Source organism: Paramisgurnus dabryanus, chromosome 6, assembly GCF_030506205.2.
Source record: "Paramisgurnus dabryanus chromosome 6, PD_genome_1.1, whole genome shotgun sequence".
NCBI classification, from domain to species: Eukaryota; Metazoa; Chordata; class Actinopteri; order Cypriniformes; family Cobitidae; genus Paramisgurnus; species Paramisgurnus dabryanus.
In genome coordinates this window covers 455,285-472,697 of record NC_133342.1, presented here as the reverse complement: position 1 = coordinate 472,697, position 17,413 = coordinate 455,285, and the positions used below count along the sequence as shown (strand labels likewise).

The following is a 17,413-nucleotide window of genomic DNA, read 5'->3' as shown; positions in this document are numbered from 1 at the left end:
AAATCATATATGATGACGAAGACTGTAACGAAATATAACTGACACTTTAGTCAACGAATAAAAATAAGACGAAAATGTTAGGGAGGGACGAATGGAGAAGAGATCCAATCAGAGCTACTCATTTTGTGGGACAGTTGGGAAGAAATCCAATCAGAGCGAATCTTTGAGGGTAGGTTGATCTATGCAGCAGCAGGCAGCAGAGGCATTTTAAAAAGCCGTGGCAAAGTTCGTTTTCACAACAGGTTGTTTACATTATATGTTTACATTATATTTAGTTGTACAGTCTTAGTTACCCAGCTTTGGCTGATTTCAGTTGACTTCGCTAGTTAGCAACAGCAACATGCTAACGTTTTGCGGTGCACCCGGTCCGAAGACATGTCTCATTAACAACAAAAATGTCAGAGCTAACTTCTAATCTGGTCACACTTCAAATATGACAAGACGACAGCCTGTAAAGACGACTCATCCAGAAATACATGCGAAGGTAAGCATACACGCTAAGGTTATTTTATCAGATAACGCTAAACCACACATGTTTTCGCTAAACTTGGTATAACATAGAAACGAAAGGAATACACCTCTGAACTGTATTGATTGTATTGGATTGTCTGAATTAATACTGAGTATAAATATTCAGTGTCCTCAAATTGAATGAAATGTGTAACGTTACTATTATAGTAGATGTTGTGGTTTTACATGACTGGACAAAGTGCGTGCTTAAGTGCGTGTGTGTGTCTCTGTCCCTGTGTCTGCGTGCATGTGTCTCTGTGTGTGCATGTCATTTAGGGACAATCCATATCTTTTTCAGGGACCATGTATATTTTTAGGTAGAGCCGGCCTTATGCGTATTTTATGTGATATTATCTTTTGTGAAAAAGCCACGGTCAGTTTTTTTGACATTAAGAATAAAATAAAATACATGTTTTCTATAACAACCATTAAATCTGTCTCTGTATTGCATATTCAAACCTTAATACCATTTCATAACAGACAAAAAAACTTAAGACTAGACTAAGACTAAAACTCTTATGATATTTCGTCGACTAAAACTAGACTAAGAGTAAAAGATGTCAGATGACTAAAATAAGACTAAAACTAAATGGTGTGTTATTCAAAAGACTAAGACTAAGACTAAATCAGAATTTGCTGCTAAAATTAACACTGTGGCGCAAGCGCAACTAGGTTTTAAGGGGATGAGAGCTGAGACTCTCATTGGTTTATTGCACGTTGCGCTCAAAACACACCCATTACTCATTTTGAGAATAAGAAAACAATTTTTCCCGTCGTTAAATTAGCAAAAGTTGAATCGGACACGGCCGTTGTGTGCTTCAGACAATTCGCTTAGATCGCCAAAATAGGGCCCCAGAAGTGGCAAAGGTAAACATGTGGGGTGAACTTTATACACAACACACTCGTAACATATTCACAGTTGAGTGCTTGCACACCTGACTTCACCCACAAATTACTTTTAAAACATCTGACTACATCAAGGGTGAACCTTGTGGGACTAACAAAGCATAAACTAATGAACCTGATCATATTTATTATTTTAACAACAGTTTGCCTAATTTACAGTGCTGCAGCTTAAACTGTTCCTGTATCTAAATTGGTAGAGCATTGCGTTGGCAGTGCAAATGCCATGAGATTGATTATCAGAGAACATAAAATCTCTTAAAAGTTTATCTTGTAAGCATCTGCTAAATGTGTAAATGTAATGTGAGCTTTCAATAATTTATACAGTACAGTATAAGAAAATATGCAGATGTGTGTATAAACATTACTGAATGTACTGTAGTGCACATAGAAAAAACCTTTGCATACTTTTGACATTTTCTAAAATAGCTGCATTGTTATCCTATCCATATTTTGTGAGTTTATATCCAGAACTCACCTCCAACTTTTTAAGGTACTCTTGATTGTCATCTTTAAAGGAACGTTTAATGAACTCAGATGTGGCCAGACTGCTGACGCTCTGATGCTCTTGGGTAACATCAGTCACATTTACTGGAAACTTCTTTTTCACCTAGAAAACAATAAGACTTTACATGCTGCTTGCGTACTTGTCTTTGGCTGACCTGTATTTTTCAATTACATTTTGACACTTTTTACCCGAGCTACTGAATGTCAATAGTTTTCATCTTAAGCTAATAAGTGGAGCATAGCAGATATGTCATTATGTTCTTTTATGCTGCCTTTAATTTAGCATGTCACCAGATTTGTTATGTCTATATGTTCTCTTTCAACCTAAAAGCTCTTTCTGTAGTTCCATGAGAACGTCTCAGTTACGTATGTAACCATCATTCCGTAGGAAGGGAACGGAGACATCACGTTGTGACTGACGAATTGGGAATCCCTACCAAAGTGCCACTGAAGCTGACCCTTCTAGTGTTTGTGTGAAACCTTCGGTCTTCTATCTACGAGAGGCGGAATCTGGGTTTACAGCAGAAAGGCCAGTCACTACTTGTTCCTAATCCCATGGTAGTGAACTAGGCAAACTGGGAAGCGAATCCTGCCTGGGCGGAGACGCTGCGGAGCTAACCCAAGGAGTTTGTACTAATGGGTAGCACTAAATAGCCCGTAGGTCTATGACATAACTATCAAAACTGTATGAATACTAGAGAGAGAGCAGAGCGGGCTCTGCAAGGGAAAACGTGGTAGATAGCTCCACGGAAAATCCACACATAGGATTAAAAATTTAATGACCAAGTCGTGCTGACCCACTGATCTACCATTTATCGGTGTGTGATGCACGGATATCGCCGCAATATCTACTTTAATAGTAGATGGTGACACCTCTTCTCCAAGCGATAATGGAGATCCAAAAGCATGACTCTGATAGGGCATTCTCAGGGGTCTTTTCGTTGAGAAGCACACCAGTCAATGAACAGATTCTATTTAAACATATAAGCCTGTCTAGTAGACTGCGCTCGCACTGCAGAGATAGTGTTAGATACCGCTTGTGGTAAATCACTTAGAACCTCCCTAGATCAGGATGCAAGTGCCATAATGTGCCCCTTCTTGAGAAAGAAGGTCCTTCCTCAGGGGAATCTTCCATGGAGAGGCTGTTGTGAGCAGTGATGGGAATAACGGCGTTATAAGTAATTGGCGTTAGTAACTGCATTATTTTTTTCAGTAACGAGTAATCACATAAATTACTGTTTCCCCCGTTATAACGCCGTTATCGTTACTGACATTAAAATGCTGCGCGTTACTAAAATTGATCTTACTGTAGTGATTTTCAACCGCGTATGCTCACTCTCTCAGCCAAACACTGTTTTTCTCTTGTGTGTGTTGTGAGAAACATAACGGATGATGATTGGCTTAATTTCCATCGGTAGCCAACCAGAGGCAGAGTTCACAAAAAGGCCCGCCCACACGCGCAGTCCAAGTCCGAGGAGCGAGCAGCAGTGTTAAAAAGTCTGAGCAACTTGGTCGCTTTGTCGCTAGATTTAGCAACTTTCTATCACTTTAGCGACTTTATAGGACAAATCTAGCTATCTTTTCTGGCGTGGCTGGAGACTTTTGTAGACTGACATGAAAATACGCGTCGTTTTCTCTTCTCAACGAGCAGCGGTGCTGCTGCTGACTGTGCCCCATCTCAAAGCACTGACATGCAGCCCAGTCATCGCGCATCAATCACTCCGAAAACACCGGCGACAGGGCGATGGCAAGTACAACAAGCTCAAAGGTAGCGGTCGCAAACACGTGTGCTTTTAACAAGTATAAGCACTACTTTTCCATTGTTGAGGTGAAAGGCAAGAATTTTTGTGAAAATGTGCAACTTATGCCCCTGAAGAAAAAGTCTCTCCACGTCTGTGGCAAGTAATTCTGATCTAATAAAGCACATCACATCGTCACATGCTGCCACAAAATTAGTGATTTCTCTTTAGTAACCATTTTAGTCATTTAACATATTTAATTTTGTAAGGGGCATTCAAGTTATTTGAAATATAAAAATTTTTTTAAGTAACGCAGTAATTACTTTTCCTGGTAATTAATTACTTTTATAATAATGTAACGCAGTTACTAACTCAGTTTCTATTTGTGAGAAGTAATTAGTAACTATAACTAATTACTTTTTTAAAGTAACGTTCCCAACACTGGTCGTGAGGAGCGCGAGTTCTGGAAACCAATTCCTGGTTGCCCAATATGGCGCGACTAAGACAATGCGCTCCTCGTCCTCCCTGACTTAACACAATGTCTGCGCAATGAGGCTCACTGGAGGGAAGGCGTATTTGCGCAGACCCCGCGGCCAGCTGTGCGCCAATGCATCCACACAGAGAATTTCCTCTTTCAGTGAATGAAACAGGCGACAATAGGATGTTTCTGGGGAGGCAAACAGATTTACATGTGCTCTGTTTTCAAATCAGCTGAACCGTCTGGGGGTGGAGTCGCCATTCACTGGGGCGTGCTGCTCGTGAAAGCGCGTCTGCCGCTGTGTTGAGTGACCCTGGGATGTGAATGGCATGAAAATACCTCAGATTCTTCTGACTCCAAAAAGTATCAGGAATTATCAAGACATGAAAGTACCCATCCTTCAGGTCGATGGCTGCGAACCAATCGTTTGGACGAATGCATTGAAATATGCTTTTGTGCATCAGCATTTTAAAAGGCAACCTGTGAAGTGTTCGGTTCAGTGAACGCAAGTCCAGGATCGGTCGCAGCCCGCCACTTTTATTGGGTACAATGAAGTAAGGGCCGTAAAACCCAGACCTCATCTCGGCTGGAGGCACCGGCTTGATCGCGTCCTTCGCCAATAGGACAGCGATCTCGGCACGTGGAGAACGTGCGCGTCGGCATTTCTCACCATAGTGATCCGAATGCTCACAAATTTGGGGGAGGCACCGGGAATGGCTCGGGAGGAGATGGTTGACGCCACTCAAGTCCGACCCTAACCCACACGTCCGGAATGTCATCATTAAAAGGACGCCACCTGATCTGTGACAAGAGAAAACGGCTGCCTTTACAAAGGCACAAGTTCAAGCTCGTGCTGCTCTTTTAGAAAATCACTCTTTGATGTAGTGCGTGAGTTGATGAAGCACGCAGGGGAGAGGCAACGGCACACTCAAATAAAATTCAGAAGAGAAATTAAAGAGGTGGAACTAAATGTGAGTCTCTGCTGAGGTGCTGACTGTCCTACCAACTTCGACACACACACACACGCACGCACGCACGCACGCACGCACACACACACACACACACACACACACACACACACACAGGTTCCAGAAAATATTGCTTCTTGAGAGCAGATTGTTGCTGGCTTCGAAGCAAAAAAGCTGAAAGTGCTATATTAATTACCTCATTTGCACTTGCAAAATTATTTTCCACAGACCAGAAAAAGTCATAGTTGGTACAGTAGGTGACAATTGCTGAGTTAAATTCAATTATTGTACAATATTACTACATTAGAAAAAAACAGGGCAGCATAGTGAGTTAAAGGGTGAACAGGTGTATATAATCAGAATGTGTGTCTTACCTCTTCCATGCCACTCTTATAAACTTGTAAAGCTTCTTCAACAGCTGCCTGGTTCTCTAGATTTGCAAGAGCAACCACTGCATCTTCCAGACAGGGCACCTGACCACTGCTGATTGTGTCTACATAAATCTGAGCCAGATCACCAAACACTAAAATCACACAAAACGGTTAAAAATAGATGGCATATGCCCCATTGTATTTTCAGCCATTAAAGCAGACATATCATGCTTTTAAATCTGTCCTTTTTACATATAAATCATCTATTTGTGGTCTATGTAAAGCGAAACTGCAATGCTTGGGTCTGAATTCCTCATTATTATAGCCCCACAGGCCCCCTTTCTACCCCTTTTCTGATGTGCATCTGAGAGCAACTCGTTTTGGTACTGTCTTTTTAAATGCACGTCATACCCTGCCCCCTCTCCAGGTTGCAGAGGTGACACTCGGTTAAACTCCACCCCGTTCGGCCATTTTTGTAGTTTTATATCAGAGACACGATTATCTAGCTGCACAGAAACTTTTTATTTACTCGTTATTCACAAAATGTCAACAACGGAAGACTTGTCCATCCAGCCTTATATGTTCGCGCCAGAGTCGGAAACGGACTGAGAGGAAATTGAAGACGACGAACCTGCAGAACAACGTCTTCATATGGAGGTATCGCAATGGTGTGAGGCTGCAGCCTCCGGAGGTCGCATATCCAGGCTGCATACGTTATCAAGACGGTCTTATTTCAGAATATTAACAATTATAAAGTTTACTATTATTCTTAGTTAATCGTAAGTTGTTGTAATATGCTCATGACTTGCAAATGTGATGCTCAGTTAACTTAAACCAGGCTTGATGCCCAAAAGCGATCTCCGCAGCCTGCAGCCTTCGGAGTGAGAAACAGCACTGCTAAACCATGACCACCGTGTACTTTACTTTTTTACTTTAAGTTATAAACTGCTTACCGAAGTGCTCTGCTCGTCGTCTCCAAAGAAAGAAGTAACTGACCCCTCAATCAGACGAAGTCTATCGGCAAATCCTTCTTTATACTGGCGGAGATTGGTGAAGTAGTTAGTGCCTCGGGCACACAAAAATGACTTTACCCACAGATGTGAGTACATTTCTTACGCTCTCGTAACTTCTGCATCCTTGAGCTTGGACTACAATATCGCAGCGAGAAATATAAAATGGCGGATTGCTCGTAGTGTTGGGCTGGAAGTCGATGTCCTTATTTAGCAGTTGCTGGAAATACTGTGACGTAATTGTTCAAAAAACGTAATAGATAATAGAAAAATCAGAACCGGTTGGAAAATATGACCAAAACAGAATATAAAGATATCAACAAAGCACCTGAAGAGACTAATTTCAACTTTTATGTACTTATAAACACTACAAATATACAACAAAATGCATTTAAGAGCCAAGAAAGTGGATTTAGCATGATATGTCTCCTTTAAGACCAAGGTTATTAAGTTTGCTCAAGAAACATCAAAAAATGCAATTCATTCAGAAAATGTGATTACTTGATTAGCCCAGTAAATTTTATTTGTTAGAAGGCATATATTGCTAAAAGTTTAAACACCAAGGGGACTGTTCCTTATTTATTTGAGGGGCTGCCAGAGGAGTTTTGAAATCGGTTGACAAAAAATCATGACCCTCCCTCACCTGCAATACGCACAACAGGTGCAATGTCATAGAATGTCTCTGAAAAGGTTCACACCCCCTTTTGGGGGAAACAAACTAGACTTCCCATTGACTTCCATACAAAATAGCGGAACAAAGCAACGTTCACACACACCTGGCAGGCGTAAATAACTTAAGATGAAGCAGTTATCAACAGGAGTCCCCAGAAACGTGTAAGTGTATTTGATTTTAGACTTGTGAAGTTTTAGCGCAGTGTCGTTGCTAAGAAACGCTCTCTTGTTTACCTTTGTCTCACGTGCTGCAATCCGCGTTTGTTCTCGTGTGTCCTCGCGTGCGTTAGTGTATTACAGTAAATACAGTAGTAGTTTCGGCCATTAACTTGTTGTTGATTGTTTTCGGGCGTGGCCAACGCCAGAAGAGTATTTAAACAGCAGTAAACAGTTCAGTCTTCAGGTGAAGCAGTTATCAACAGGAGTCCCCAGAAACGTGTAAGTGTATTTGATTTTAGACTTGTGAAGTTTTAGCGCAGTGTCGTTGCTAAGAAACGCTCTCTTGTTTACCTTTGTCTCACATGCTGCAATCCGCGTTTGTTCTCGCGTGTCCTCGCGTGCGTTAGTGTATTACAGTAAATACAGTAGTAGTTTCGGCCATTAACTTGTTGTTGATTGTTTTCGGGCGTGGCCAACGCCAGGAGAGTATTTAAACAGCAGTAAACAGTTCAGTCTTCAGGTGAAGCAGTTATCAACAGGAGTCCCCAGAAACGTGTAAATGTATTTGATTTTAGACTTGTGAAGTTTTAGCGCAGTGTCGTTGCTAAGAAACGCTCTCTTGTTTACCTTTGTCTCACGTGCTGCAATCCGCGTTTGTTCTCGCGTGTCCTCACGTGCGTTAGTGTATTACAGTAAATACAGTAGTAGTTTCGGCCATTAACTTGTTGTTGATTGTTTTCGGGCGTGGCCTGCTGAGTTTCAGCCCAGATTTGAAGCACTTATTAAAGCAGTCAGTCCACCGCGGCAGCGGTCGCGTGCAGCCCTCGTCGTGTGAAGACCGAAGAGTGTAAAGACCATCGACTCTACCTGCGCGACTCCACCGAGCAGGGACACCGACAGGGCACTTGAGTATTGCACTTTTTGTACAAACTTTTTACTATTTATCTATATAGCACTCTTTTTCCTCTCTTGTAAATTTCCTATTCTTATAAACTTACTATGTGCTTTCAAATCTCTACTGTCATTACAACTCGTAAATCTGTTGTATCACGTCGCCGCGGGAGAAATATTAATAACCTCCGCACTCTCCCACCTTCCACTGTTGCCTCACTCTCTCTTCCCATTGGCTTATGGAACTGCCAATCTGCTGTCAACAAAGCAGATTTCATAACTGCCATTGCCTCACATTCTGGCCTTTCTGTTTTAGCACTTACTGAGACATGGATTAAACCAGAGGACACTGCCACTCCGGCTGCCCTCTCCAACAACTACACTTTCTCACACAGTCCTCGCACAACAGGAAGGGGTGGAGGAACTGGTCTGCTCATCCCAAAGGACTGGAAATTCCAACAGCAAACCCCCTCATGTGACAGCAACTCTTTCGAATCGCATATTGTTACTATCATCCACCCTACTAAAATGCATTTTTTAGTTATCTATCGCCCCCCAGGTCAACTTGGACACTTCTTGGAGGAGTTAGACGTACTTCTGTCTTCATTCCCTGAGGATGGTACTCCTTTAGTAGTACTTGGTGACTTCAATATCCACCTGGAGAAACCACAGGCAGCTGACTTCAACATCCTGACTGCGTCGTTTGACCTCAAGCGAGTCCCTACTTCACCAACACACAGGTCTGGTAATCTTTTAGATCTTATCTACACATGCTGTTGTTCTACCTACCACACCCAGGTCACCCCACTTCACACATCTGATCACTTCCTAATTACTCTCGACCTCGACCTGACTCCCCCTGTCGCTACATACGATCCCCCATTGGTCACGTTCAGGCGCAACCTGCGCACGCTCTCTCCCTCCCGCTTATCCTCTGCGATTGCTTCCACGCTGCCCGCTCCCAGCCAACTCTCTCTGTTAGATACTGACAATGCCACTGACACACTTTGTTCCACTCTTACATCCTGCTTAGAAACATTATGCCCTCTGACATCTGGACCGGCCCGGGTCACACCTCCTGCTCCTTGGCTAACTGAGGTTCTCCTTGAGCATCGCTCCACACTCAGGGCTACAGAGAGGAAGTGGCGCAGATCGAATTATCCTTCTGATCTCTGCCTCTATCAGTCTCTTCTTGCCTCCTTCTCCAAGGATGTCTCCTCTGCAAAGACCCTATACTACCATTCAAAGATTAACAACTCACCTGACTCTCACACTCTCTTCAAGACCTTCTCTACCCTTCTTTGTCCCCCTGCCCCTCCACCTTCATCCGACCTAACGGCTGATGATTTTGCTTTCTTCTTTGTGAAGAAAACGAAAACTATTAGCAGTCAGTTCTCTGAGCCGCCGCTTCTTGCGCATTCTCAAATCCCTGAGACATGCTCCCTTCCCTCCTTCTCTCTCCTATCCGAAGCAGATGTTTCCAAGGTCTTGGCTTCTAATCATCCGACTACCTGCCCGCTAGATCCCATACCCTACCATCTCCTCCAGGCCATCTCTCCGTCTGTTATCCCTGCTCTCACTCACATTATCAATTCATCCCTTTCCACTGGCACCTTCCCTGTAGCATTTAAAGAGGCCCGGATAACCCCGCTGCTGAAGAAACCCACTCTCAATCCTGCTATGCTAGAGAACTACAGACCCGTTTCTCTTCTTCCCTTCATTTCCAAGACTCTTGAACGCATTGTGTTCAACCAGCTCTCCACTTTCTTCACACAACATAACCTCCTGGATAGCAATCAGTCTGGATTCAAAAGTGGTCACTCCACTGAGACTGCACTGCTCTCAGTCATTGAGGCCCTAAGGCAGGCAAGGGCAGCCTCCAAATCATCTGTGCTGATCTTACTGGATCTATCTGCAGCTTTTGACACGGTCAATCACCGCATCCTCCTGTCGACTCTCATGTCTATGGGTGTCACTGACACAGCGCTTCTATGGTTCAAGTCGTACCTCTCAGATAGGTCATTTCGGGTATCCTGGAGAGGTGACGTCTCCGAACCCCAACGTCTTGATACCGGGGTCCCTCGAGGCTCTGTGCTTGGACCGCTGCTCTTTTCGATATACATGACATCCCTGGGCTCTGTCATTCGGAAACATGGCTTTTCCTACCACTGCTATGCAGACGACACTCAACTCCACTTGTCGTTCCACCCTGATGATCCTACGGTTTCTGCTCGCATCTCGGCATGCCTGAGGGACATCTCACTCTAGATGAAGGATCACCATCTCCAGCTTAACCTTGCGAAGACAGAACTGCTTGTCATATCATCTGAACCAAAGATCCAGCACAACTTTTCCATTCAGCTAGGTTCCTCGACCATCACGCCTTCCAAGACGGCCAAAAACCTGGGAGTGGTCATTGATGATCGGCTTAGCTTCACGGAGCAGGTTGCCAGCACCGCTCGCTCTTGTAGATTCATCCTCTACAATATTAGGAAAATTAGACCTTTCCTAGATGAGCATGCTACGCAGGTCCTGGTCCAAGCTCTTGTCCTGTCCAGGCTGGACCAGCCGCTGGACTACTGCAATGCGCTACTGGCAGGACTTCCAGCCTGCACGACCAAACCCCTACAGATGATTCAGAACGCAGCGGCAAGAGTGGTCTTCAATGAGCCAAAGAGGGCGCACGTCACACCTCTCTTTGTCAAGTTACACTGGCTTCCTATAGCAGCCCGCATCAAATTTAAGGCTCTGCTCCTGGCCTTTAAAGCAACACCAAAGAGTTTTGGCTCTTTGCTCCCCCTACAGGTAAGAAGCGTAATTGTCCATTACCCACTGTCATAAATACTGAGGCATAGCTGGCTCTGATTGGATTGTAGGTCTGCCGTAAAGCAAGTTTTTGTAGTATTCACTCGGACTACAGGACCACTACCCGACGTTTGGAAACTTCTTTAGTGTGGTTTTGGCCGATAGAGGGCTGCAAAGCTAATGTGAAAGTGCTGTTCACCCTGTTTAGAGTGGATGAACGACTGAAACTGTTTTGGAAGCGTTATTTTAAGGTAAAAAAAACTCTTTGGTGTTGCTTTAAAACCACCACTGGGTCAGCACCCCCTTACCTTCGCTTGCTTATAGAGCCTTATGTACCCTCTCGATCACTGCGCTCTGCCACCGAGCGATGGCTTGTGGTACCATCTCAAAAAGGGAAGAAAACACTAACGCGTACCTTCTCAGGAACTGTCCCACAACTGTGGAATGGTCTGCCGGTCGTGACATGATCAGCTGACACTGTAGCTGTCTTTAAGACTCGGCTAAAAACCCATCTCTTCCACCATTACCTAACTTCCTAATTACAGATTTACTATCTTTCTTTAGTTACCCTTCTCTTTATCTCTTTCTCTATATACATTTACATTTACATTTTGTCATTTAGCAGACGCTTTTGTCCAAAGCGACTTACAAGTGAGGTAAACAAAAGAAGCAATTATGGCAACATAAGAACAGCAATACATAAGTGCACTGGAAATAGTCACATCAAGTCCAATTACTAACATAGCCAAGGGTATGTTAGTAATTATTTTTTTTTTTAGATAAAGTGGAAGGTAAATAGAGAAAGAGATAAAGAGAAGGGTAACTAAAGAAAGATAGTAAATCTGTAGCAGAGCTGCCAACTTCTGAGTTCAGCTTGGAGTGAGATTTTTTTTTTTTGGGGGGGGGGGGTTGTGGTAATAATTTTTTAAGTCCTTAACCAATTGATAATAGTGTGGATTTTAGCTATTTCTGTATTTAATAGTTGTTTAACTGCGTAAAAATAGTTTACAATACAAATCGAATCATATTTTACAAATTAAATTGAAATAAAAGCTTTTACTGAGTTTAAATGACTGAAATTAGAGTCTTTATTATTATTGTATACAATTCTATTATGCTTTCCTTCTGATAAAAGTGCCAAAAAAGTTCTTAAAATCTAATGAATAGGCTACTGGTCTCTGTAAAATTTATAACTGCAGATAACAGCAGCTTTGATTCAGTTTATCCACTGAGAAAGAGAAGCATAAAGTGATGATTTGTGATTGATTGGTGATAGAGGGACTGTCACAATCAAATAAACCAAATGAGTACTTTATATTAAACTAAAGCAACAGATAATGTGCATGTCAAGAATTATATTTCGTATATATTATTGTTTATAGATGTCAAATATCAATAGACTTTTTTCTCTTTTATTAAAAACTGTCACAGCAAACATCACGCAGGCTTGTACTGATTACAGACATGCACACGCGGGTGAGGGTTGATTAAAATTGCTGTTTTCTGAGGGTATCTGTGTGCGTGGAATCCGGGCAGGTCTCTGCTTTTCATCCAGACCTTGACGCTTGTGTGTTCGACTGGTGCGGAGCTGACTGATCGGCGTATGACATCAGAGTAACGCGAGAGCAAAGGTAAAGGCTGACCCTTTTGTAACATTTCGAATTGCTCTCGCAGTACTCTGATGTCCTCACTGCCGAACTTTATGCGCAGCGCCACATAAAGTGAAATGCTCTTTGACTCTTTGCAGCAAAGTACCAGCAACATGAGAAGTGGTGGCACGCAAAAGACAGTGAAGGTACGCTTAAATATAAAAGTGTCAGTACTGCGAGCACTGGTTTAGCTACTTACATCGTGCGTTGCTCTTTTACCATCGCGCAGCCGCGCACTCGCTCTCTGTAGTTTGTAGCTAGCGCTCCGGCATCTGTAAACAATAACTCCACCTTCTTTGATTTGATTGGCCTTCGCATCATTTTGACTTTGACGAGCGCTTTATGCTGAGTGAGGCAGGCCAGATAGAGATAGGCGTTTTACAGTATGTACAATTAGGTATATTAGGCAATTATTTCATGACTTTTATTAAACTCAATGGGAATCTCAATGGTGGGCACGAGCCTGCATGAGAAAATGGATGTGTGGCGTGAGAGCGTGAGAATGGGGTCAATTGCGGGTGTCTCACGGTGAATGCGTGAGAGTTGGCAGCTATGTCTGTAGTTAGGTAATGGTGGAAGAGATGGGTTTTTAGCCGAGTCTTAAAGACAGCTACAGTGTCAGCTGATCGTGTCACGATCGTGTACCTTCCTCTTTATCTAAAAAAAAATAAAAAAAATAACTAACATACCCTTGGCTATGTATATTGTGTTGGACTTGATGAGACTTCCAGTGCGCTTATGTATTGCTGTTCTTATGTTGCCATAATTGCTTCTATTGTTTACCTCACTTGTAAGCAGTGTTGGGAACGTTACTTTAAAAAAGTAATTAGTTATAGTTACTAATTACTTCTCACAAATAGTAACTGAGTTAGTAACTCCGTTACATTATTATAAAAGTAATTAATTATCAGGAAAAGTAATTACTGCGTTACTTAAAAAAAAGTAATATTTCAAATAACTTGAATGCCCCTTACAAAATTAAATATGTTAAATTAATAAAATGGATACTAAAGAGAAATCACTAATTTTGTGGCAGCATGTGACGATGTGAGGTGCTTTATTAGATCAGAATTACTTGCCACAGACGTGGAGAGACTTTTTCATCATGGGCATAAGTTGCACATTACACAAACATTCTTGCCTTTCACCTCAACAATGGAAAAGTAGTGCTTTATACTTCGTGTTTGCGACCGCTACCTTTGAGCTTGTTGTACTTGCCATCGCCCTGTCGCCGGTGTTTTCGGAGTGATTGATGCGCGATGACCGGGCTGCATGTCAGTGCTTTGAGATGGGGCACAGTCAGCAGCAGCACCGTTGCTCGTTGAGAAGACAAAACAACGCGTATTTTCATGTCAGTCTACAAAAGTCTCCAACCACGCCGGAAAAGATAGCTAGATTTGTCCTATAAAGTCGCTAAAGTGATAGAAAGTTGCTAAATCTAGCGACAAAGTGACCAAGTTGCTCAGACTTTTTAACACTGCTGCTCGCTCCTCTGACTTGGACTGCGCGTGTGGGCGGGCCTTTTTGTGAACTCTGCCTCTGGTTGGCTACCGATGGAAATTAAGCCAATCATCATTCGTTATGTTTCTCACAACACACACAAGAGAAAAACAGTGTTTGGCTGAGAGAGTGAGCATACGCGGCTGAAAATCACTACAGTAAGATCAATTTTAGTAACGCGCCGCATTTTAATGTCATTAACGATAACGGCGTTATAACGGGGGAAACAGTAATTTATTTGATTACTCGTTACTGAAAAAAATAACGCAGTTACTAACGCCAATTACTTATAACACCGTTATTCCCATCACTGCTTGTAAGTCGCTTTGGACAAAAGCGTCTGCTAAATGACTAAATGTAAATGTAAATGTTAAGAAATCATTCAGATTAAACATGTTGCATAATTATCTGTCCACTCTGCCTGCCATAGAGTGTGAAAGACATTTAATTTGGTCAATATAAAAACATGTCCCTTTCATTCTCCCAGCGTCAAATTTGTGTAACCGTATACATTTTTCTGGGACCCTCCAAAATGATTGTGAAAAAATGCATGACCCTCCCCAATAATTTATTGATTTCTGTACAAGTTTGCACTTCGCAAAGATATTCACAAGCCATTGTTTTTTTTTACAACTTTGACAAATGACAAAGCTCTGCATATGTTTACACATCACACTCCTATGGTGGCCATTTCAGTAGATTTACTCACTAACATTGTGAAACGCAATATAAAGCCAAACTTCCTGCAGAACTTACTACTCATCTAACATTAATTAGTGTTCACATGAAATAACAATAAAACATTGAGACCATTCAACAAAGCACAGTGGGTATAACAAATTCAGCACATTTGGTTGTTATGGACTCGTCACTACATTCTTAAAACGAATGTGTTAAAGATAACACATCTTGTGTCTAGTTAAGGACAACACATCTAGTGTGTTGTTCTTAATTTAACACATCTCTGTGTTATTTTTGGAACAACACTTTTTGTTGTTTTAACACATCTTGTGTTGTCCCTTTTATTTATATGTACTCAAAATCAACACGAAATGACACATAAGTGGTAAAAACAACACATAATGTGTTAAATAGTTTAACACAAAACATTATCCTGGGTGTATCCTGGGTGTGTTCATTTTAACACATTGTTTTGTGTTAAACTATAAGGGACAAATAAATAAGCATTTCATTCATTTTAGGTTAAAAGATCTTACCACAGTTAGGCCGCTATCCGTTTTACAATGTTAAATCTGATGTTATATTTGCAGTATATACTAAAGTGGATGTTGTTGTGATGACTTTTGTGATGGGAGAAGGAGAGTAAGAGAGGAAGAAAATAAAAGGTGGTAAAAGAAAAACTTGTCCATGTCTCATGGTTTTATTTATATATTCCTGAAGTTATATTTAGTTTTAAGCTCCGAGAACACCCACAAGCATGGCCGGACTTACCATTGGGCTTGAGTGGGCTTGAGCCCAGGGGCCTCGGCCAATAGGGGCCTCCGTGCTTGCTTGCGTTCGTTTGATTTGTTCAGTCGTTTTCATTTTTTATTTTACAGCCTATTAACCAATAAGTTCAGAATGCAGAATTGTTTTGTGCTGCATTTAATTCGTTAATATATATATATATGTCAGTCATCTTGGTGCTGAATATGACGCGCTGAGTTTACTGCTTTTGAAACCCATAGATGCTAGTACAATAGCGAATACGCGAAATGCGAGTCATGAATAAGCTTTACAGATAATGAGAAAGAGCAACGCGAAAATGAAGCGCTCAGTATGAAAAAGATTACTAGAGTAGGCTATGGTCTTGTAACTCAGTTTTTTTTCTTGTTTGTTTGTAATCTTACGTGATACGCTGGTATACGCAGTATATCCACTAGTAATGGTCAAGGATTTCCGTATACCCATTTAAAAAAGCGTGAGGATACTTAACAGTGTGTGACAAACCTTTGACACTTTCATTCATAAATTGACATCTTAATCACTCACCATTCGCATGCTGCACTTGCTACTTTGGCGGGTTTAACCTCATATACAGTCGGCTATTTGGTATTTGGTGCATTTGACTTCATGCGGCACTGCGCGATCCGATCATTCATTATATGAAATCAAATTATCACGCCGCAAAAGTGATTGTAAAGCAGACGGGTGTTTTCTAGTGGTTCAACAACAGCAAAAAGAATGACATCAGAGTACCGCGAGAGCGATTCGAGAAATCACACAGAGAAGTCTGCTTTCTAATCGCTCTCGCGGTACTTTGACATCACCAAACGATCTGCGTAGCGCCAAATGAAATCTAATCTGTTCGCAGTCTGCAGTTCACGCGACAAACAGTTTCTGTGGAGAAATAAATGAGTGAAGCAGAGCTACGAAACATAACAAAATCCGGAGAGTTAACAACGCACATGATTATATCAACATTTTAAATCATCAGTCCAGTTTATTACTTCATCTGGAGGTGAGGATTCACTAAATTATGGCCATTTTGATGTCCTGATGGTTTTTGATATAATCCACTAGCTAGCCTAACTTTCCTGTAGTTTCTCTTTCAGCATGTTTGCTTGTGCTTAACAGAATCACAGTTTAAACTTCTGAAAAGTGTTCATTTTTATATCTACGTTCAAAGTATTAATGTATTACGTTCATATCAGACGCAAAATTAATTAATGATCATCTTCTCCACTTTGGTTTTTGGTGTCTAATATTACATGATGGTCTTGTCATAATTATTAAATAACATCCTAAAATCTTTACTTTTTCATTCTTAAACACTGCACCCCTTGTACGCTATTTGCAAAAAAATACACTTGTTGATTATGTTTAAAACATTATATGGTGTGTAATAAGGTGAATGTTTATCAAGACTATTATTATTTTCTTAAGCTAAGTCTTACACAATGATTTTAAATGTTGTTATGGGGTATTTTTTAATGTGCATGATTAATTTGAATGTGTGACATCCCTAAAAATACATGATTTAATTTTAGATTGGGCTTATGTTCTGCTTTAGAGATATAGGGGCAGTTTCCTAGTCAGGTCTTATCCTAGTCCCAGACTAAAATGCATGTTTGATCTGTCTTAATTTAAACACATCTTGCACTGATATATCTTAACATTGTCTCAAGACGCACACCAGTAATGTTTTTTGTAAGGTTTGTTTGTAAAAACTACTTGAATGCCCTAATAATAACCTATAGCAATAGGCCTAGTGCTGGATTAATCTAAACCATGTCGGGAAACTTCCCTAA

At 41.4% G+C, this 17,413-nt stretch overlaps 1 protein-coding gene across 1 annotated transcript in view; it reads right to left on the bottom strand.

Annotated features, from left to right (window-relative positions):
• Positions 1-1,829: 1,829 nt before the first annotated feature.
• The window catches only part of LOC135747714 (guanylate-binding protein 4-like), a 54,960-nt gene continuing 39,376 nt past the window's right edge, over positions 1,830-17,413 (bottom strand). Inside the window, exons 6-7 of the mRNA XM_065265986.2 lie at positions 5,480-5,628; positions 1,830-2,023 (exon numbers count right to left, since the gene is read on the bottom strand). Of these exons, the coding sequence (XP_065122058.2) occupies positions 1,856-2,023; positions 5,480-5,628 (317 nt within the window). The 3' untranslated portion in view covers positions 1,830-1,855. The remainder of the gene's footprint in view (positions 2,024-5,479; positions 5,629-17,413) is intronic.